The 24,887-nt window shown below is 38.6% G+C and overlaps 1 protein-coding gene across 1 annotated transcript in view; it reads right to left on the bottom strand.

Moving 5' to 3' along the window:
* The window catches only part of AHRR (aryl-hydrocarbon receptor repressor), a 70,823-nt gene that overhangs the window by 42,527 nt on the left and 3,409 nt on the right, over window positions 1–24,887 (bottom strand). Inside the window, exon 2 of the mRNA XM_033512178.1 lies at window positions 21,304–21,485. Coding sequence (XP_033368069.1) covers window positions 21,304–21,485 — 182 coding nt within the window. The remainder of the gene's footprint in view (window positions 1–21,303; window positions 21,486–24,887) is intronic.

A 24,887-nucleotide genomic window follows, 5' to 3' on the forward strand; every position in this document is an offset into this window, starting at 1 on the left:
TGACTTTTTACTGAGAAGGATGAGGTGAGATATAACAGAGGTTCACAAAATTATAAGGTCAGTGGATAAACCGAATGCAGGACTGCTGTTTGTCCTACCCCACAATATGAGGACTGTGAAGTGCCCTGTAACACCAGCACAAGAATGCTTTAAAGTAGACAAAAAACAGTAATCTTGAAGACGAGAATACCAGGCTAGATGGACCACTGGTGTGACACAGTAGTGCATCTCTTACGTTGTTATATTCTCATTGAAATGCCATGGCCTTGGCCACAAAATTTGTTGCAGACAGAAAATAAACAACAGATGCACAATAGCAGCATCTGTGACGTGAAACAAAGTATATCACAGAAGTGACAATAAGAAAAATCAGAACCTTATGAGAAAGCCTGTATGTGACTAAATTTAAGCATATGATGAAAGAGCAGCTTGTGACTAATCACTGCATCCAAAAACAACAAAAAACATCCTTTAGTGATAAACAGCCTATTGAAATAAACTTGAGTCTGAACCATTTTTCAGAAACATAAGTAATGAGACAAAAATCAATTTTTACTGAAAAGACAGCTAAGAGGAAAGCTATGTGTGTTCATAAGCAATTGAAGTCTACAGGAATCTTTTCCACTTTTGGAAAGGTGATTGTAAGAATTGCATCTTACAGAAGGAATGCAATGAAGTCCTGATAATAGGTTTACTTAGAGAATATCAGAACATATTTAGTCTCTATTGGCTACAGAAGATGTGCATCATCTTACCCCCTCCAATTTAGATCTGTAATTTAGAGCACTTAGTAATCAATCACTGAAGGAGAAACTCAAATTGAAGATCAAGCATGAAAATAAATTCAACTAGGAAAATGCATAAGAAAGCATCTCTCCCCTTTCTTGATTAAAGCAACCTGACAATGACTAACTCATGTGAGATTTACATGATCTTTGCTAGCCCTTTTTGGATTTGATAACCTCTTTTCCAGGACTATGATTCAAACAGACCATCTCCTGAGCTTCCACTCCTCAATTTCTTGTGCTTTTATAATTTTTGTTGCACCATTCTGCATGGAAAGACACAGTCTAAATTCACACCTGCTGGTTTCATGAGGAATTTAAGTCAGTATCTCTCAGAAGAGAGTTGAAAGAGCATGTGTCAGTAGACCAGTATATCATCCAAGAGACTGCCTAAAAATAGCCAATGAACACGATCTGGAGAGGATAAAGGAAACCTTTAAGATGAAATAAACACTGCATCTAAAATATTCACACTGAGACCTTAGTGCACAGGATGTGCATGTGTTACCCAGAAAACCAAATCTGGATCCAACAGTTTTGGAGTCAGGAATACTGTAAGAACAATTCTTTAATATCTGCTTTATATAGCAGCCTTACTGTGTCCAATATTAAAAGCAAAGACACATTTGCTTTCCAGTGTACTTTAAAGAAGCAAACATGCTTGACAGAGGAAATATGGGAATCTCCACCTTTAAACTGGCTGGATATCACAGCACACTGCCGCACAACAACAGACACACACACCCCTCAGAACACAGCACTCTCTTTCTAAGGCAGAGCTGCTCTGCTTGGTCTTTTCTGCTGCCTGTGGAGGCTGCCACGATGACATTGATTGCATGAAGCCTTGAGAGGTTAAATCATATAATGTGCAGTGGGAAAAATATGCCTGAGAGGAGGTCCTTAAGCGTTGGATTTTCTACTTCCAGAAGTAAAAATACGTGCTGAGACAAGATTAGGGCAAGTGAAACATCAGGGACATTATCTAAAAGTTTTTTAAAAATTTATTTCAGAGTCAATTTCCAGGGTAATTTTAAAACACTGAGCTGTACTCCAGAACTTTTTGGAATAATGAAGAAAAACAGTATCATGACAATCTTACCTAAAAGATCAAAATTAAGAACTGACAACAGAAGTCAGAAACTGAACTGTCAGAAGCCTAAACTGATAATGTTAAAATCTCTGGATCTCTTAAATATGTTTTTATCCACATTAATATTTTAATGTATGCATTTAAAAACTAGTCCTGCAGAGCTACTCATACAGATGGACATTGTTCACAACTGAAATCCCTCATAAGACAGAGGAGACGCTATGGTTTGTCCAAAAATAAATTCCTTTGCAGAACAGGAACCTTCTGTAGAAGTAGAAAATGCATGCACACAATGTATTCAATTACTACAATAACCTTTATTTTTCACTTCCTCACAAAGGTTTTGCTTTGCCTTTCCTGACAGTCATGTTCCGTACTCGGAAAAAGATCCCAAGCAGATGACAAAGACCCTAAACAGACCAGTAGTGGGCTTACATTTTCTCTCCCATACAGCACCAGAGAAATTAAGTTTCCTAAAAGTGACATGGTCCCTAGGTCAACAGCCAGAATTAGGACCTTCAAATTTTCTAAGTGTAATAAAAAAATTTGTCTTTATAAAAGGCTGGAAAGGTAATATTTAAATGCTCTAAGACTGTAAATTTTCTCCCTGCTTTGATTTGCTTTTCAATTTTTAAAACCAGAGAATACTTAGATATAGTGATAAAATTACAAGGCAGGCACAGAGCTCTTATCAGACTTGTCCCATTTGAAGATAAGGAAAACCAATGTTCTGTATATCAGAAACAAAGTCCTAGCTAATAAAATATAACCTTTTCTCCAGTTTCAACTTTTCTGTATGTGTCATTGACTTGAACAGGCAAGTCTGACTCCTATAAAGGTGCCTGCTGCCTTGCCCAAAGCAAGCTACAAAAGAAATAATGAGTATTCCTTATGGAATAAGGACAAGAATCTTGTACTTATTGAAACATATAGGATTATGGCTTCAACTTTCTAGTCAGTAATAGCCAATTGCAGCTTTCACTGAGTGATCAGTCCCAGGTGAATAGTGTGTATAAGGAGAACTATGATACATAAATTACTTCTAGTGCTTCTTATTCTGTCTCAGGTCTCTGGATGAAAAACAGTGATTTCTTACGTACTGATTCATCAGACCCGTTTTGTGCTCATCATGTGACATAAACATTAGTTTCTATCGCATTTTCACCAGTTACAATATGATCTCCATTGGATATACACTGTGGCTTACTGCCAGAGTAAGTCCAATAACCACTGAAACAAGACTTGCTAGGTCTACATTACGGAAAATAGGAGTAGGTTTATGGCAGAAAGTGAAAACTACAAATCGTAAAAAGCAAAGATGATCTTGCACGTTTTTAAAAAATGTGAATTTTAACTGGAGGTAGTGCATACTCTAGAGCACACTTGGTTTCAAGCCCAAGAACTTTTCAGAGGAATCATTACTCTGCATCCAAAAGAGGAATGCTTTTTTTCCTGCCGGGGCAGATTTGCAGGGAGGAGGCTCATTTCTGCATTGCTGGTCTGGCAGGCAGCAGAGCTCTATTCCTCTGATCAAGAGATCACTTTCATAACCACTTTTCTGAGGTCACAAATGAGTCTGCTGCAGTCACGCAACCCCTCGCCTACCAGAGCTTACTACAACAATACAGGTTCACGGAAGCTTTTTAAAGAGGCAGCTCATCCTTTCAACCCTCACAGATATAAGGCACACACATATTATTATTGCATGGGATTCCCCCAAATATGTCATGGGACTATTTTATTTCAGTCTGATCAGGGAAGAAACATACAGCTTCAAGTTTTATCTGGATGGAATGATGTTGCCTGAGTAGAATTAAAAAAAACCCAGAAGCTAAATAGCTCTACAATTATTTTAAATGATACTGGCACCTTTTGCAAATATTTAGTTAGCCTGTTCCTTTTTATTATCTTAAAGGTCCAGGTTCACCAAACAGGCGCTACTGTGAATTATGCTAATTAAGATATTTAAAAGTCATGGTAAACAGTCAAACAAACATTAGATTCAATAAACAGCAAATGCGATTGCTCTGAATTAAACATTGTCCTGCTGCTCTGTTAGAAACACAACCATACGGAAATAGTAAACCAGGAAACAGGCTTATGAATTGATTCTCAAGGAATACTATTAAAGTACAACAAGTTCTAGTAAGAACTTGTTCCTAGGTCCGAAAAGTCTACTTTATTTTAGCTAAGTATCCTACAAATGACCAATATAGCAATCTGTTGCAAGAACATGCCTTGCAGGTGGTAGCTGGAATGACTTTGGGTAATAAGAGGCAGTGGGGAATTTAGAGAAAAAAGTTTAAAATATTTCTCCTCTTATGGTAAGTCAATTCTACCCAACAAGTGGGGGCTTGGCCTATTTTCACAAGCAGTTAACGCTATGAAAGCAACTGTTGTTGTTTCATCATTAATTATTTGCACTAATTACCTGAAATAAAGTTTTCAAAAGCTGTTAAATTACTTTGAAGCCTACAATTAAAAAAAATTATGGTGGCTATATTGCTCATTGATATTTTGTGAGGATTAGTGTGCAGACACATTTCATTTAATGGCAGCTCAAACAGGCTTGCCCAAACCAGCTTTATAATCCAGCTTAAATAAAGTAACAATAGGAATGAGGGCACAGCACTAAGCCAGCTGAGGACTCACAGTGTGGGATGCAGTTTGCGCACTGTCCTGCAAGTTCATTGCTATTATTAGACACACTAAACAGGTGAAAGCTTGTTGAGGTGTGCCCATACATGCTACAGACAGTTTCAGGGATTTTGGAGGTGCACCCACTGGCTGTGAAGTACTCTTTTCTTCATCCAAAATGAGGACTTTTTACACTTTAGGCTTGACCTTGATGTGTATCTTCACCCAGCGGTAGGACAAGTCCTCTCCCCTTCTACACTGCATTTTCCCATTGACACAAAAGATGATGTCCCAGCTTTGATATTAAATTAATGACACCCAAAAATTTGCCTTATCTCTGCTCCAGGTCTGGCCTATATTTATGGAGAGGAATTAGGTTGGAAGCTGGACAGAGAGTTGTGGCTTTACTGCTGGTGGACCTCACTGTCAGAGCTCGGTGCACTCACACGGTAGAGGCAGGCTTAACCTCAGGTGCTGAGCATCACTGCAGCTTCTCAGCTCAGTCAAAATGCTGCTGGTGGTGATGAGACAGAGAGACCAGTCTACAAAGGGAGAGTATTGACAGCCTCCAGAGTGACCTCAAGGGTAACAGTACCAGTGCAGACAAAGCTGCAGGCATTTTTGATGATAACTCACACTTTCAAATGCATTCTGAGACTTCTGAAAATGTTACCTTTAGTCTTATGTTACTGATTTGTGCCCTTTCACTTATCACTGCAGCAACTTCCCATGGAAATGAAAAATATACAGGATAAACTCTTGCCTAAACAGACTTTGTCCCTGTTTATGAACTTTTGCTAAAGCAAAAGAAGTTTATCTAGAGAAAAACAACACTGGAAACTAATGCAAGTATTTAATTAAGATGGCAGTTTTTCCTTTCTAGCTATAGAAAGAGATACGTGAGAATGCTGTTGGGCTACCTTACCTATACAAACAAATTACATTGTTTTTCTGGAGGCAGTTGGCAAAGAAATCATTGCTAATTGCAGGAATGAGTTTATGAATGGGTATTTGAGGGTAAACAGCTGCTAGAACACTGCTGCTCAGCTCTGTTCTGCATGCCAGTTTGGCCACAGAGCTGATACCTAAGAAGCCTTGCCTTTCTGAGAGTCCTTTTTATAACCCCTATCTATTATATGATTGCAAACTATCTCTAATATTTTTTCAAGAATATGACCTCTCCTACCCAAAGGCAGTGTGGTCAATTGCTCCATTTTCTAAGGAGATGCAAGCAGGCAGCTAATCCATGTTTCTAAGTCCCACTGGATCTGCAATTCTAGAAGAAGAATTAGTCAGTAATTTAGTATAGTGAAATCAGGATAAACAATGACTTCTCATATGCCAATTTCCAAATAATAACTGCAAGCTTTCCTCACTCCCTCCACGGCTCTTAATATCTTGCACCTAGTAGTTGAAAGACCCGTACATCACCTATATATATAAGAGAACACACATCCAGTAATTTGGATTAGCTGCAAATCTGCCTATAAGTTTTGGGGTTTTTTAGTCCTTTTGTGGAGTTTATTTAATCTGAAAATTATCCAGAGAAATGTAATAGAGTTCACTGATACCTCAACTAATAATCCAAAATCAAACCACTTCAGATTAGTGTACCATAAATCATTTTTTAATGAATAAATTGACTTTAATATCTACTAAGATGTATTCTTTCATTAGAAATAGGTTTAAGCACTGTGACAAATTACAGTCATTAGACTCAAACCTAAGGCTTTCTGAATAACTCAGTTATAAAAATTACAGCAAGCATACTCACAAAATTGCTTCTACCCTCACCCTCTTCCTTTTGCCCCAAAATACTGTACATACTTGAAAATGGCCAGATTTTGCCTGGAAGAGGAGAAAAATAGTGTTTTGCTACTGCAATGTAAATTAAGGTCTAGCTTGGTTAAAACTGCTGAAGAGTGCCTGGAAATATGCTCATACGAGGCAGACTGAGAAGGACAGCAAATAGTGCAGCTGTAGATATTAGTTTAAAACTAATTAAGCTGTTTAGTCAGTAGCTGAGACTGAGCCTTCCGCATGTGGTGGTTCAAACAGCCCAGCACAGCATAGCCCCTGCCTGATGTGCAGAATGAGAGAAGGAGCTGGAGTACCTAACGATTGCTCTCAAGCCACGGCAACAGAGCCGGGAGTTGATGGAATCAAGGCAGGATGGGGCAGGCTGGGAACGGGGCAGCTGGAACATTCTTCTGCCTGATGTATTTTCCATTGGCCAGATGTTCCCCAGTTGACATGAGCTGCGAGAGGCTGCATGTGCCAGTCCCGGAGGGTGTTCTGACCCCTGGGAAGCACTAAAGAGGCCCAGGCCTGCCCAGCATTGAGGAGGCACAAAGGTATTTCGGAGCTCTGATCTTCTCTTCTCCCACCCGGTCCCAGTGCCAAGCTCTGCTGTGGCGCGGGAGCTCAGCTGTGGCGCAAGATTCGCTTTGTACATTAACCCAATGAGCTACAGTACCATCTGAGACCAACATGCAGTTAATTGCTGTGAGAACAAAACTTTGAATTTCCTGACCTATTCAAAGTTTGAATTTCCCATTCACTCCACACTCCCGTACTACCAGATGGTATACAGGGTGCAGCTTCAAAACTTCCTGCATCGGAGCATATGCAAAGAGAACAAGAAGAGATGAATTGCACACCCCTGGAAACCTGCTCTTCATTTGCAGAATGGTGAAATTCTAAATAAATCAATTAACATGCCCAAGCAGCCCCCATCTTCCAGGCAGATAGTGCTGGCTGAAACTCTTCCGCCCAAGCTATCCCTGCCATTGGGAGCTGGAAAAGCACTGGTTACAGGAGCTGACTCATCAGCTGACTAGCCCACAACCTCAGCCACAAAGGACCAAAAATGCTGGTGGTGGCATGAAGCGTGTGGGTGGGAGCAAGGAATAAGCAATCATCTGGCAGCCTAATGCAGAAGGGAGGGTTGACAACAAGCCATTATTTATTCCCCCCTCCCGCCCTAAGGCTCATCCCTCTGCTTCAGTGATTCTCATCATCTTGACTCTGTGGTAGGGCTCTTTGTAGGGGAGGGAATGAAAGGTACATCCCCTCCCTGTGGCCCATGCAATGAAAGCATCAGCAGGCTATCTGAGCTCACCACACCCAGATCTCTTAGGGCAAAAGGCCCTCATGGAGGAGAATGGAAAAGAGGTTTGCTTGGTCCTGCTTTCACCCAATAGGAGACAAGAACAATGTCTTGTTGGAAAAAAAAATAAAAAGAGGAGATCATTGCTTTCCCACCAAAGTCGGTGTGTTACTGAAGAGGAAAGATGGAGATCCAGTTCTGGAATGGCAGACAGCAGATGTAACCAAAAGTTTTTAGGAGTGGAACAAGGAATATAGGAGAAAAGGGAGAACGTTGTAGCAAAGATGGGAAAAGACGAGGGGAAAAAAACCTATATGGAGAAAACAAGAAAATCTACAGAACACCAAGATGCAAAAAAAAATATTTACAAAGTTAGGTGGATTATCACTAAAAAAGCGGCTAGAGACAAAGAGATGTAAGGGAAGGAAAGTTACCAAGTTTAACAGTAAAAATAAAAAGAAAAAAGAAAACTGGCAGATTTCATTAAAACTTGAAAGTACACCGATAAAATCCCCCAAATTATTCATATGTATCCCATTATCTCCATATAGATCTAAGTTAATTTCTGAGTGTTCATTCCCTCCAGCAGCCTCCACCATTGCTAATCTGGATAAAATATGGCTAGCTGGTCCCCAATTTAACTAGCACAAAACATTCTCCAGCCAAATTATTGGTGTGGTGATGGTGTGACCTCACACCTCCCAGGCTTCAGCCTTTCCAATGGCATTTTTGCTATGACTCTGAAAAATACATTTAACTTCAGGCAACATGTTTTTTTGAAACACTGGGGCAGATTTTGAAAGCCTGGCTTGAATTACTCCACTAATGCCAAGGTTAAGCAAAACATAACAAGGAATTAAAGACATGACCAGTTGTCTTTATGCTTCCTCCCCAAACAAACTTGTTGTTTTCTGAGAAGAGACTTTTCGCCCAAATTTTGCCTACAGTAGGTCTTTCCTGGCAGGGTGCCTCAGTGGAAAGAAGATTAAGTTTCTCAATGTCCTCTTTTCTTGGAAACTTTCTGTTACATTTCCCAGTCTCCAATACAGGCAGTTCAGAGCACAGGAATATGCAACTTGAAAGTCTTCCCCAACATGTTTTTCACATGCTGTTGTACTCTTTGGTAAGAGAGTGATGAAGAGTCACAACACTGTAGTTTGCAGCTTTTCTCTGGCTGGACAAACCATACTAGTTGAACATTATCCTCAGAGAGTCAGAAGACAGAATATCTGCTGAGGCTACAATATCTAAAGTAAGCAAGCTGACCCCTGTGTGGAGACTGTGACTTGACTTGACTAGATAAAGACAAGATAAATAAATTCCTCTCTTCCAAATGACCTCTTGGAACTCAGTCATCCTGCATTAAGTGTTGCTGCAAGGGCTCATCTTCTGTCCAGAAACTGACTTCTCCTCCCAGCTCACGCTGACAGTGGTGACAATCTCAGTCACCCTGCTGATTTTAAAGATACTATCAGCTACTACCATGATACTTTTAAAGTATGATGGCCAAGTTACCTTCAAACTGACATTGTCTCTGCTTTCCTAATCATATGTTGGCAGCAACAAATGTAGGGTGCATCACTGTCCTGAAATAATATGGCATTTACTGCCAGACTTATTAAATATTTCTAAAGTGCTTGCTGGCATCAATAAAAATGAAGGATGTATATTGCAATGTGCAACACCTTCAGACTTTCTGACGTGTTGCTGAGTATGTCTGGCTCGGAAGAAAGAGCTCTTCCCTCAGTGGGACTACATTGCTAGGATTTAATACAGTTCTGGTCCTGAAGAAGTGCTGAAAATATCAAAATGTCTTGAACCCATCACAATTTGAGAGCATTCTTCACTTGGCATGACTGCACCTTTAAGAATTCTTAAAGTAATTGCAAACATTGTTAATTTCCTCTTACAAATATTACTTGCTGTGAGATGTACAGCCTTTTCCTATATGCCACAGTGTAGATGCAGTGTAGAAAAAGCATGGAAAGAAGAAATGCAATTTAATTTTTCTCCATGTACTGCTGTGGTTCTTATAATAACACGTTAGAATATTCTCCACATAAATCCTTACATTCACCAGCTCAAGATACATTATTAAGGCTGATTGATTGATTGATTGATTGATGATTGATAGACTGATTGATTATTTATCATCTCAAGAAATGTTTCCATAAGGCACCATTTGTTGTGCAGTTTTCCCATACAAGGTTTGTAGGGGTCATTTGATGATACATTAAAATAAATTACCTGGAACAAAATATAGAAGGTTTGTGACAGGTTTTCATTGACACTGATACACAACATAATACAAAGACACAGAAGACAGGATTTTCTGCACAGATATTGAAATAGTCCGGGGAATATATAAGATTACTGTATTTTGCAGGTAGACAATTAGTAAAGTGGTTATGAAGTCAATGGACTAGAAATAAAAACAAAAAAACTTAAAATATGTAGTGTTTTCATTTAGATCTGATCTTTGCTTGTTTTCAGTCCTCTTTACTTTTTTCAGCTGTTTCAAACACATAAATAGCCAATTCATATTGCAGGTTCAGAGGTAAATGGGAATAGAGGACATTTACTCATTATAAAAAATATTTACTTCCTACGTACCTTCAACTTGATATATTCCATGGAGCTATAAAGAGAATGCATTGAGGGGGTTTCAGCAGAATTTTAAGGACATGTTAAGTTCATATGATAAGTATTTTGGCAAGACTGTTGTATAGCATCAAACTTTCACAAAAGTAATGATGAGCTTCTTTAAAGGAAGTTTTAAAGTCTGCTTGTAACTTCTCTTACTAAGCATCCAAGTTTGCTGATATGCATTCTGCTTCTACTTGATGTCAAGATTTTAGAAAATTTGTCAGTTATGCTATCTACAGTATTGCACCAAAAAGTGTAATAAAATTAAAACACAGGGAAGTCTGCTGTGCCTCATCTAAAAAAAAATGAATTTTTTTCATTAAAATTAAAAAAAAAATTAAATAAAAAACTTTCATGGTGGGGAACTTTCAGAACAGTGATTAATATGTTACTTTAGATAGAGAAGTATCTGTGTTAGTCATATGGTATTTTCTTTCTAATAAAATGAAGAAGACACTAAACCAAATACAATTAAATGAAGACAAATCCTTCAGAGTGATCCATTGAGCGAAACTGTAGGACTATCACATAGCAAAGTGAGGCAAGCTTTACAAAACCAGTTCCTTACTCATATTTTATGTCTTGGGGGCCCTTATCACTCTTTACAAGCACCTGAAAGGAGGGTGTAGCCAGGTAGGGGTCAGCCTCTTCTCCCAGGAAATCATCAGCAGGATGAGGGGACCCAGACTTAAGATGCAATTAGAGGGGTTCAGGTTGGACATTAAAAAGAACTTCTTCACTAAAGGATCATTAAGTATCGGAATGGACTGCCCAGGAAGATGGTGGAGTCACAGTCGTGGCACATAGCGCTATGGTCTAGTTGACAAGGTGGTCCTGAGTCAAAGGTTGGACTTGATAATCTTGGAGGTCTTCTCCAAATGAAATGATTCTGTGCTTTTGTGATCAGCATTGTATCAGAGTTCTCTGCAGAGCTTTACTATATGCTGTAGCCCTAAAGTCAGCAGAAGGAAAGTAAGAAGGGAAGCTAGGAGGACAATCTCCCACACTATTTACTAGCCTAAAACTATTTGTCTTCTTTGTCTTCAAAGTCCTATGCAACTACAATATGCCAAACTGAATTCCTTGTTCTGTTGGATAAGAGGTATTGTCTTGCCTTTAAAACATAACTGTGTTTAAAATAAGTAACAAAGTAAATCATTTTCTTGACAGTAAAGATACACGCTTCCTCTCAGAGATGGTATCACTCATGAAGCTGAGAACAAGTGTAAACCAAGCCAAAGTTCACGCCTAGGGGAATGCTCTCCTACCTCCCATTCATTGTATCAGTGATAAGAACAAAACTATTGCTAGTATCTTCTACAGTCACTGGAATTGCTAGCAAGTTCTGATGTAAAAATGCCATTTTTCTTGTCATGAAAACCAATCTTGTAACCATATCCAAAAAAAACATGGGTTACAGTGGAATAAAACTCCAAGTTTTTCATTAGTCTCCAAGATCTAAACACAAGAGAATTAGATCAATGAAAGTCCATTACTTATAGCACAGGATAATGGAATTTGAGCCATGGAGGACTTTTTGAGGATATTTCAGCAGCTGGTACCAGGCTGGGCCAAGAAGGGCCTTTGCTGCAGAGCAGGGATTAAGCAAACACAGTGCACAAGCAAGATGAACATCATTGAATACAAAAGACTGTATATCTGTCTCCTGTATTAGATGGACCCAGATTATTCCTTGCCACTTGCATTTACCACATTTATTTACACATCCTTGACACATCCATTTATATCTATGCTACATGAGGTGCACAGTGTGAGTTAAGAAAATGCACTGAGCACAAAAGCCGACCAAATCAAAATGGTTAAGAACGACTGAGCAAGTTGGAGAAATGTGAAGACCCACACTCAATAGCTCAAAGTACTTTTGGGTACTTCCCCTAGCATTGTACCAATGTAGAAGCTGTGGTTTGTGGGAACACCTATAAAACCAGGCATTGTGTGTGTGGCTGATCACATGTCTGGTCCTGAGAGTACTCCTACTGTCAGTAGAAACAGTTGAACTCTACCAGTGCCAAATGCCCTCAGGAGAAATCTAACAAAGACTGCCCTCCTGTCACTTGTCTTTTCCAGTTCCCTGGTTTTCTAATCAGTCTTGATAAGATCAAGAGAAACATTGAAGCCTACAGGGATGTTCATTTGGATGGCATCCAGCAATAGAAAAGTTGTATGAGATACAGATCCAGAACTACAGGAGAAAATTCTGCAAGAAGGATCCTAATGATGGTGTGTTTCCCAAAGACAGCATAAAATCTGTGTAGTCCAGCCTTTCTTGTGCAGGTGACTAAATCATTCTAACAGCTCTGAGTTTGTAATAGCTCTGGTAATATAAACAATCCATAGCACATGACACAAGCACCCAAGGAGCACCAGAAAATATCTGAATCTTATTTGTAACTGAAACTAAGATCCTCCATTTTCCATTACTCAAAAAAATAAGTATTGAATTTAGAGTCAGTCTCAGAACACAACAGAGAACGTACTGTTCCACAGTTTCCCTTGATCTTCAAAGGTTACAGGAATTCAAGCAATTTAAAATTGTCTTGCTCTTCCTAAATACAGGTTCATTCTGAGGTAAATCCTGCTTGTAAATGAACACTCATCCTACAAAAACCATCTTGTTTGCAGGAAACTAAAGAGAAAGCTAGCCAGGACAAGGAGGTACACCCTCTTACAACAAGACACCAAGAGCAGACACAGTTCTCCTCCAAGAGTCAGCAAAGGCCTTCCAAGGACAGAGAGATCTCCAGGTTATGCAAGAGCAACTGTAGGATGAAGCAGCCTCAGTTATTTGTCACATGGTATGAATGGTGTCCCCAGGAAACAAGAGAAAATAGCCACCCATTAGTATAAGCAATATGTCCCAATAAAATCGTCTCCCTGGCAATTAAATATATTTTAAAATCTAGTCAAAAAAATCCAAAATATTGTTTGAAAACGAGTAATGTAGAGGAGATTCAATTTGTCGTGGCTTCTCAAGAAGGGAGTCCTGACAGGTCTCAGGGATGACTGAATGCAGCTATCCTGCTTGAAGCCTTGACACTTCTACTAAAATTTCACTGATGTTGTATTTTAGCACTTGATTAGACAATGATTTGCAGACAGTAGGAATTCCTTCAACTATTTATATACTACTTATGCAGCAGAACAGTTTTTCCTTTTTTCACTTGCTATATTGCTAAAAAGATGGTAAAATTACAAAGCAGTAGAGAGTGGAAAATGTTTCTCTCATGAACAGTCCATTTTTGGCCAAAATACTCCAAAAATTGGTGAAATTTGAATTTGCCGGTTCAATACAGCCACAGGAATAACCTAACCTGATACCCACTCTGACCACGAAAGTTTCTTCTCAGTACAAGCCATTGAATATGCTGTCCTAAGAAACCTAAACAACCTAAATGCTTACAGTCTAATTAAGCTATGACTGTGGACTACAGCAATTCATAGGCTAAAGGCACTTTGTATATGTTCAAAAACTATAAGTCTTATTTCTCTTCTAAGAAAAAAATCATTCAGACATTGTGTTTCAGAGGACAGGACTGGGAATGCTCTAACTCAGCAGAAGATGTCTTTAAAAACCAAACTTCTAATTGTTAAAAAACTCAAATACATTGGGGAATTCTTGACTCAAAATATAAGCTTCAACCATAACTAATCAGAGGAACACAACTTGAGTCCTTGATTTGTGTCTCAAAGTAAAGGTTTCATTAAAAAAAAAAAAGTTGTTTGAGGATAATCTGAAAGCCTTTAATTATTTACATAATGGAAATCAAAATATAAGTCATACCAAGAGAAGATTGGTGGGAATGAAGAGATGGAATCAAGGATGTATAATTTCCTCCTTGTTGTTGTTGCTGATTTAGGTATTTTATCCTGTTCTTATAAATCTTCCTTAAAAGATTTATTAGTATTTCAGATTTATTATTTTATTTTTCCTATATCTATTCTAAATATATCCATTTTAAAGGACCTGGAGAGAGTCCAATGAAAGGACACAAAAACGATGAAGAGACTAGAGCATTTCTATGAGGAAGGGCTGAGAGAGGGAGAGTGCTAGAACTGCTCAGCTTGGAGAAGAGAAAGCTCAGAGTGGATCTCATCAGAGTGTATAAATACCTAAAGGAAGGGTGGAAAGAACAGCACGGTTCTTTTCAGAAGTGTCCAGTGGCAGGATCAGAGTAAATGAGTATAAAGTGAAACACAGGAGGCTCTCTCTGAACCTCAGGAAACACATTTTCACTGCCAGGGTGACCAGGCACTGGCTGAGGTTGCTCAAGGACACTATGGACTCCCCACCATTGAAGATATTCAAAAGCAATCTGGACACGGTCCTGGGAAACTGTTTCACAGTGACCCAGCTTGAGCAGGGGGCTTGGATCAGAGGACCTCCAGAGGTTACTTCCATCTCCAACCTGTCTGTGAATCTGTGATTCACTAAGACTATGGTTTAAAATTAAAGGGAAATCATCAGGCTACTGAAACTGGCTAACGAATGACAGATTAATTTTTCCCACAGAAACGGAACCAGTATAGGCCATAATTGTAATAGTAAGCTCAAACATATGAAATTAGTTTCAAATGAGTTGAATATTGCTGTGGAAAAAATTTCCATGCTTATGTAAAGTAAAAATCTAAAATACATATTTATACCAAAGAAGCAGAATTTGTCAATCCAGGAAAAAAAAAATACTGAGAGTTTGAAAAGAAAACTCTGGGAAAACAGAATTATTAGGAAGAGACAGTGGGGTAGAAAGTAGTACTGGGAAGCACAGTACATGCACTGCAGAGGAACCTTGAATCCTCAGACCAGGAGCTTTGGTTCAGGTAAGCAGCACTCCTACAGCACTGTTGGGTAGTGTTACATTGCAGATTATGCACTGAAAGCAAAATCATTCTGTGCTTCCTTACCCATCCCAGGTTTTAAGACCTTAATTTTCTGTGCCGCTGGAGTGTCATGCATATCACACCAGAAACAGGTCTGCAGCAGGGGCTGCAGCACTAAACATTCAAATATTACAAGAAATAATAGCCTAAAGGGTCTAATGAATGAACCTGAGGAACCTCAATCACAGTATTATGCTTCTGACCTAGGAGAGTAGCAGCCATGGACACTGTAGGAGAAGAACAAAGCTGGAACACATTGCAAATAATTGAGGATACTCAAAATCAGGCCAGCTGGGAGGAATCCTTTGTTGCTCTCTTCTTAAAAGGGATAAATTCAATTTCCATTAAAGGTAAGCATTGATGGGAATTGGATCACACCAAACACATAGACAAATAAAAGGAAATGACCCACTAACATAAATGCTAAATCAGAAGAAAGACAGAAACCACACAGTGTGTGCTACCCTGAGAAAATCTGCTTCCCTCAGAAAAGGGAAAAAAATAAATAACAAACCTAAAAAAAATTGTACACACACACACACATATATATATAACATTAAAAATTATCTATACCATTAAAAAAGATATAGAACCCATTAAGTGTATGTGTGTGTGTATATATATATATATATATAAACCATTAAAAATCAATTAAAACATATATATGTGTGTGTGTGTGTGTGTGTGTGTGTGTGTGTATGTATGTATGTATATAAGAGTTTTAATTGAAGGGGAGAAATGGGTTAGAAGAAGATACAGCAGCTTGGTGAAAGTGACCAGGAAATCCTGGAATGGTTCTTGCAGTAGCAGCAATCCAAGCCACAGCACTGGAAGACAGAGGACCAACAGGAGGGAGATTTCATTACACCTGGAAAAATCTCAGAGGACACATAATCTAAGGGAAATAGAAGATGGATGTTTTTTCAACATCCAGTATACTGGAGATAAGTGTAAACTGTCTCAATGGCAGTGAAGAATGGGAAATGTAAGAAAAAAACACTTTAACAAAATCTTGAGTTCTTCAGTGACTGGAAGCTCACTGAAAATCTCTTTTAAAAATTAATAAAATAAAGGACAAATGTATAAGAAGAGAAACAGAAAAGCCAATGTATAGTATCAGAAGCAGCAGGGAAGGGAAGGTTATAAAAATCATGCTGGAAGCCCTTTAACCATACAAGATTGGAAAAATAGTTTTCTGCTACTCAGCAGAAGGGGAGCTACAGACAATGAAAACAAAATAGTTCAGTGTTTATTGCCTCTTTTTGCTTTCATCTGCTAGAATCATTTTCATGGTTGTAAAAGCTGAGATGCCACAAGAAATAGAAACAATTTATTTTTCTACAGAAGTGGGGCTTAAACTGAAATAGGAAACTTTCAGCTTGGATTTTAGGGATTGTAAAGGAAGGTATTAAATCAGCCATGTTGCAGATTTGCAAACATATTAGACAATGACCCTCAGGTTAAGGCATAGCTTATTCTTTACTCAGGAAGGTTCACTACAGGCTTGTTTCCTAAAATTTTTAATTCTACATGGAAACAGATGAACTAACATTTGTAGAAAAATTTCTCAAACTTTATTGTAATTCAGTTTACAATCCATATATAACTTTAGTCAAACACAGGTCAAAAAACATATCTCCATGCTTGGCTGTCACTAATTTTGCAAAGATCTGGATTGCAGTTTAAATATAAAACTTACAGAAACTTTTCAGATATTTATTCACAGAGTTCATCTGTGACTCTCTACAGTCCATATTTAGTCATCCATAAATCTATCAGATTTTTAGCTTTCAAAATCAAATGAAGTCTGGAAGTAAGTAAATACAGAGAAGGCACTGAAGTCTGAAGTAAACACAGAGATTCAAAATAATACATGAAGGAAATTTTTGCTGGGAAGACACTGTTCTGTGCATGCATGAATGTCTCTGCTTTTGCGTGTGTATATGTGTGTATGCAAAAAATGTCCAGATGGGCAAAATAACAAGCTATTGAATTAAATTATGCTTTATATAAATTATGTAGTAAAGGATTTAAAATTAAAAAACTGATCCATATTGAGGTCTCTACATTTCCCATCTAAGGCTATGCTCAACATCAACTATCATTTATCAGGAATGATTATGGCTAAAAGGTCTAGCATTAATGAATGAGATGTTGAAAGAAAAGATGGAGTGGTCTATGAATACAAGGTTAGCTACACTAAGAACTGAAAGAGGAGGAGCTATATAGCCCTAGTTGTAACTGTTTTGGTCTATCTAAATTGTTGTAGGTGGTTTCCTTACTAAGACTAGGAAACATAAGTTAGCTCTCTCTCAGAAAGGACCTAAGCTGCTAAAAGGACAAGGTTCTTCTGATATTTATTTACTAAATCATTACCTGTACTAGAAGGTAGAACAAGTTGAATAAACAACAAAATGGGGCTGATTTTGAAGTGGAGTAAGACCACCATTTCCTCTCCAGTGGAAAAACTGAGAAATAAGAAGTACTGGAGGATGATGTATTGTCAAGAGTGGCAAAGGAAGAGAGACTACAATTAACTGAGATGGAACATGTCCAAGACAGAGGCCTAGCAAACTCAAGTGGTCCCAGACAGTAAGTGCCACTCCATGCTCACAGGAGCCCCACCCAAAGCAAATCCTTGTCAGGGCCAAAAGACAGTCACAGTTTCCTGTAGCAGTTGATGTCTCAGTCAGGTCTAACCCTGGTTCAGACCCAGCTGCTTCACACACGAGATCCAGTGAGATTGGAAGGTTATTGCTGCAAGCCGTTTCGAAGTGCTTATCAGGAAAATGCAAAATGACTAAATGCTATAGCTTCTGGGGAGAGGGGGTATTAATAGAGCCTCTGCCAACTGATAACAGAGATATGAAGAATCTTAAACAAGTAGACAGATTAATTGTTCTGAAGCAAAAGGAAAACATTTCTAAGAATGAGGGAGGGAATTCACCAAAATGACTTAAACTGAATCCTAGGAATATCTGTCTCAACCACCAGGTCTAAATATTAGAAAGGAACCAGGCCTTTGCTTAAACAACTCAACTAAGATGAACAGGCCATATGCTTCAGGGTGCTAACCTCTAATGGTCACTAAAATGGGAATAAATTACTGATGGATGTTCTGTATGCCCTAATACCAAATTCCTTGCAAAACCATTTTCACACTTGAAGTCAATATAGTGAGGCTACTCCCTCCAGGTGGCTATTGATCTTCATGAACAGCTTTGTGCTGGCACTGACTACGGCAGAGTAGCTACTAAAAGGACACCTAGTGGTAAATAAATGAGTGTGCCCAGAAACTGCTGGCATTGCTGAAGGTGTGCCACTGTAACTGGCATGGGAATTGCTGACCTGTTATGGCTTGAGCATGCAATGTTACATATGAACTTCTATGTCAAGCAGCACTACTCATTTACTTTTTAAAATGGCAAACAATATTCTTAAAAACATGTTTTAAAGACCTGAAATTTAAGCTTAACTTCCTCAAAACTCAGAGAAAAGGTTTTTTAAACAGAAGATGCACTGCACTGTCTGTCACACACTACAGAATCAAATGTACTGAATCTGCACTGCATTCACTTTAGGAATATTGGATAGCTGAACAGAACTCATTACAGATATGTTTTCCCTGATATTCAAGACAAATTTCATCTTGGGCAGTATCATTCCTTGGTTCCTCCATTGTGCCTCTCTAAAATATCCTGAGCAATTCTTTCCCTTGTCATCTTTTTCTCCTATGAAGACAAACAGCCAGAGAATATAAATTGTACACATTTGAGCTAACTTTAGTTTTTTGGGGGTTGTTTGGTTTTTTCGTTGACTTTTTTTTGCCCATGCAACTTTATAGTCATTTCTTGTCTGTGTTTGTTCCAAACCCTTTAATATGTACTAATGCCCTTGTGACCAAGAGATGCCCACAACAGAAAGCTCTATTCCAGATGGAGTCATGACGGTCTCATGCAGAGAGGGATTATAACCTTCCTGGGTAGTGACATGCTGCCTCTGGGCAAACAGACCAAAATCCACACTTAGCTTTCTTGTTTATGTCAACATATTGTATTACAGGCACAGAACAACTTGCTGACCACTGTCCCTCTTCAATTATTGTTTTTATGTTCTCTTTTCCAGGTTTGTCTTTTCTATTGAACACCAGTTTCTTTGGATTAATTTTCCCTGAGTGAATTAGTACAGATTTACTAAGCCAGTTTTCCAGATACATTTTTTTATCCAATTTTCTAACATCTCTGTATGCCACTGGTCTGTTCTCTGTCCTCAGAATGCTTATAAGCTTCCAATTTAGTGCCACCCTTTGATTTAAAAAGCCACAAACAGAAATCCATTTCTGCTCTTCTCTTTCATCACAACAAAGATTGAAACACTGGGATGAATATGTTTGTTTGCTTTTTTAGGTGACTTGCTAACAAAACTTTTCCTTTAAAAAACCCCCAAACAAACAGATTTTGCCTTTTTTCTTCATAATTACAAGTAGATCATGATGTTCATGAGGGATGTGGCAGATTCTGCCCTTACACAAACAGTTGCAACCATTCCTCAGGCAGCTCAGTTTCCACAGCTCACCTCTCCTCCACTCCACCCTTCTGAAGCTCCAGCCTGCCCTCTTGTCTTAATATGCCATGTAGTTTCCTTCCTTTACTATAAACACTGCTTTCTGTAACCTTAGTTTCATGATGTAAACATTTAAAAATAAGAATGAAGGGAACACAAACTATGTGTTCAATTAGGTAATTTGGGGATTAAATTAAATGAAATCTCTCAAAGCATGGAACACAGAACATTTCAACATAATGCAGCCTGGATTTACTTGTTTTCCTTTTATCTCATCCCTAAGGATGAGATAAGAAAAGGAGACAGTGGATCTTAGAAACTCCAGAAGGGTAGTAAAGGCAGCTGAAGAGATTTAACTGCTTGTGAATGCAAGAGAAACGAAAGTCATGCTTAGAGGAAGAGGCCATAGCACTCAGGTATGTGTTTAAAGGGAAAGAGAGGCACTCTGTAAACTGCAGGATGCTGGAGGCTGGGCAACCACCTGCCACAGCTGACACGGGAGGCTCCTGCTATCCGTGATATCACCCTTTGTAATCTCATGTCAGCCTTGTAAAATGCCCTGCAGCCTGACAAAGTCTCTTCAAACTGGTGTTTCTTTTATACTAAAATGCATTTTAAAAGCAAGAAGGCGACCAACAGATATTATTCTTTGGTTGAAGAAAAGAAAAAATAAATTATATATATATATATATGTCCACGCTGTGCATCATACGGAGTAGTAATGGGAAAAAAATAAAGAAAAAATAAAGGAAAATAAAGGAAAAATAATGCCCATAAAAATATTTCTATTTATCTCTGCAGTCCACATATAAGTTTTGGTCAACTATACTCCTTCATACACAGGACATTTTTTCCTTTTTTTTTTTGAAAACAACTCTAGAGGGAATCTCCATTATTAAACCACTCATCTGGATTTTGCTCTTGTGAACTCCTCAGCAACAGAAGAAACTCAAAATATCTTCAAATTTGGAAGAATTCATTTTATGTGCATCTGAAAATGCATATTTAGCTTTCACTTTGTGGGGTGCCAGACAACTTTACAAATGAAGCATAGCCTAGTACAGCTCTACTCAGCACTTTAAACTTTGAGTCTCTCTTACCCTGAAAGACAGTGATCATTTTGCTTTTCAGGTGAAACCATTTCCTTCTGGCTTACAGCAAACATAGGTAATACAGTAGTTGGCTGACTTTCACATTGTACTTAAACAGACATTTTGAACTTTCGTAATAACAGCTTCAAATAGAGAATTCAAACTATTAACAGGTATTACATTTGCCCCAAGTTTCTTTCCCAGTTTAGTGATTTTACAGTTATGCTTCCCCATTTTCTAAAGCCTGCTGATGAAAGATGGTTATCCCACTATTTGGTGAAAAACACACAAACTACGTAAGAGGAAATGAATGAAATTTCCAATGCAACATCCCATGAACAAAATAAGTTCAATAATAGACCTTTTTCCCCCCTGTGTTTATCAATATAAAACTATTTGTTACTATTACTCAGGATGAGTACAAAGCAGCAATAAATTAGAAGGATATTTTTAACAGGATGCTGAGATCTTAAGGAAACCTACCTTGAAAGAAACTTTTGACTCGGAGATAGCTGACACTAAGGCGCAAGACAGAAAGTTTGTCCAGCTTTGATACGATGTCAGGTGGAAAAGGAAGGAGGCTGGCCAGGTGGTCCAGTTCTGCATTCAGGCGGTCTCTGTGTCTCTTTGAAGGATTGGATTTCTCATTCCCAACTGCAGGCCTTCTGTGGTGGAGAACACATTTTCGATTACCTGTTTTACTTCCTGAGATTGAGAGGCTGCATGTAATTAATTGATAACAGGAATACTTTTGTTTAGCTTCTATGAAAATATTTAAAGTCTCTGTCCTCTGACAAAAAGAGATTTACCATTCTGCATTTGCCATGGTGCAAAGACACAGGCTTTGTCATCTCTTTTTGTATCAGGCCAAAAGTGAAGAGCTCTTACTCAGGACCTCTCACCTTAGGGAAGTGGGTGTTATCTTCATGTTCTAGTCAATACCGGGAAAAAAAATTCTCACGTTTGTTGTAAAAATGAGGGGCAGAGCAGCAGGGGAAAATTACCATGACTAATGCATGAACCTGTTCAATACCTGCTGTATTCATTCAAAACAATCTTTCCCATAGTTCCCTCAATTTAATGACTCAAAGTTAACCTGTGGGTCAGGAGATAATTAAGATAAAACTCTGTCTTTAGACATGAGTTTAAAAAGTATGGAAGGCAAGGTGAAGAGAGATTCTTTCCTCAAGCTCAAAATTCCTGTGTACATTCTCAGTTTTACCTTTCTACCTCATGAATAACAAATATAAGAACTTGTTTTCTTAAGATTGATATTCCTCACAAAACATAGAGATTAAAGTTACTCAGCTTTCTAGGCCAAGCAAGTCCATCCCCATTTTGTGCTCCTCTTATGTAATGGACAGTACTAGAGAACCTAGAATAGCTATTGTGAAAATTCATTAAGATGAAATACATCACAAGTAAGGAACCTCAATTTTGGCATGTCCACTGATATTCCTAGAGAAATTGTAAGGTGTTCTCAAGAGGAGAAGCTGGTGCATTTGCACACAGAAATGGGGACCTTATTTCCATGAGTGGAGTGCTCAGTGCTGAAGCACAGACCTGTCCATTAAGCAAGGAGACCTGAGTGGGAGGCTGAGAAGGTGGTTCCTTTCAGTAGCCAGCTTTTGCTGGACCCAGCACTAGCCAACTGCATTATCCAGGTGTGAGCTATGGGACACTGGAGCCATACATGGATACTCAGGAAGGGGAAACAGCAAGTAAGAAAACTATGGTTGTGCTAACAGTTTCTACTTTCACCTCAATGAATCCAACAATCATAATCTTAAGTAGGTAGCTGATGTTCCAGTGGACAAGGAGAGTAAAAGCTAATTATTTGTCACACTTTACTACTGTGTTTTCATGTTACACACATTTACTGCATTTTTCAATTATAAGTTTAATTTTGAGAATTAGCATTTCAAAAGGTGGCTAAGGTGTTAAATTACAACAGTATAAATTTTTCATTGCAGTTGCCATTCTAAAAAAATTGTGCTCAGAATTAGTAAAAAAAAAATCAGTTTTTTGATGAGCAGTTTTGTTTGTGTTCTGCTGCTAACTGAAAACCTCTTAAAGCAAATCAGGTATGAAAAATTCATTGCTATTTTTGAGAAGCTTACTTCAGGGGAACAGCATCAGTGGACAGAATGGACAGAAAAACATCTGAGGTAGGTTTCACTGAAAATACTTAATTTCTGCAATTTCATTCAAAATTGCCAATACTAATATGGGGTTCTTCAACAACACAATGATTTGCTTCCAAAGACATGGAGAAAATTTTGCTGATTGGGATAAATTAATGACTTTCCTGTATCAGAGAGAGGAAAAATATGAGAACAAATAATGGAATTTACAAAGAAGGAATAGTGTTTTTTACTTTTTCTGAGCTAACTATTTTTTGCAGTAAATCTTGAGGCCCAACCATCCTATAACACCAAACAGTTGTCTGATCTATGAAGGGCAGTAATTTTTTGGGAACATAGCCTATAGCTGAGCAGAAGCTAAAGAACATAAGCTTTTGTTAATCAGTCTTTACATCTGACAAACCAGCTGAAGCAAGGCAGCAATGTAGGACAGAAGAAATTAATTCCAATAAGGAAAATTAAACTGATGAGTTCAAGAGGTAAAAATTGTCAAGAGTAATATGAAATAGAAATAGAAGTTGTTCAAGCCTATTTACCACATAAAATAGTGACTGCTCTATGCCAGAGAGGAATGGTTTGAAGCAATCAGGTGGTCTGCCTTTGTACTGAGTGCAAGGAATAGTTTTCTGGAGATGGCAGGGAATGGTGCAAAAAGACTATGGGAGAAAGTTCAGGACAGAGTCTTCCTGAAAACTCAAGGAAATGATTCAGTAAGGGAGTGAATCCAAACAAACAGGGGTTTGATGTAAATGGTAGTAAGGTGCCAAGTGGATGTGATTTTAAACAATGTGAGTTCCATGGAAAGGCTCTGTTAGCTAGCCATAAACAGAAAGGTACAGGAAAGGAAAATCTTCAGTGCGCTGCTTTGAGGTGAATGAAAATTCTAGCCTTTATTTTGAGCTGAAAGTAGATGGTGCTTGTTGTGTTCATGTTAAACTCAGGATTGTCAAACTGTAAACAGAGACAAAGGGGTCACTTGATGATCACTCATTTACTCTGCTTTCCATACAACACTGCTATAGTTAATGAGCACATGTAATAAAAGCAATAAATCTGCCTTTTCTTTCTTCACATTGTTAAACTGCCCAGTAGTAACAAGTACTTGTACCTGTGCAGGACCCACATTAGCAGTCCCTGTGCAGTGGGAGCTCCGTGGGAGCTGATGCAGAGAACATTTTCTGTTCTGGTGGTACACAAGGCATTGAGCCATTTTGGCATTAGTGATTCGGTGTGCCCATGACACACAGACTGGCACTAGTGCAAACCAGTTTGGTGAGCTGGCAGAGGAATTTCCTGCAGCTACAGTTCTGTCTGCTGTTCCCTACCCTCTGCAGAACCCTACCCTGTTAATGGAAATTTCATTCTGAATGAGTTTTTATAAGTTTGTCAAAGTGTTAAACCAGCAGAAGACCTGAGTGGAGAAAGGTCCAATCATTTACCATGACAGCAAGCTTTTAGTAAGAGGGGAAAGGGAAGAGAGGCCATGAGATGCAACAGATAGGCTGAGAGCAAAGTAACAACAGATGATTATCATGAGTGTACTGACCAGCACCCCCTGTCACTGAGCTGTGCTTGGACATTGTGTAGGAATCCTGGAAGAGCTGAGCTCCAGTGGCAGCCATGTATGTGTGGATGTTGACATACACACACATCTGTGTGTATCTCCTACAAGCCAAAAGGACAGAATGAGAGAAAGCTGCTTGAAGGAAAGGCGGCCCTTTGCCACCTTTTGTGTCTCCTGTGTCTTCACAGCAAGGAAAGGTGGAAGCAGAACTAGTGGTCAAGAAGACATAATACCAGCAGAGCAGATGAGATGTGGGATAGTGTGGTACCAAGTAAGAGGAAGGGCCATGCCACAGAGGGTCTTAAATTGAGAACCAGGAAGCAGGAGAGAGGTCTGGAGCAGTTATAGATACACTCAGA

This window comes from Parus major, chromosome 2 (assembly GCF_001522545.3).
Source record: "Parus major isolate Abel chromosome 2, Parus_major1.1, whole genome shotgun sequence".
NCBI lineage: Eukaryota > Metazoa > Chordata > Aves > Passeriformes > Paridae > Parus > Parus major.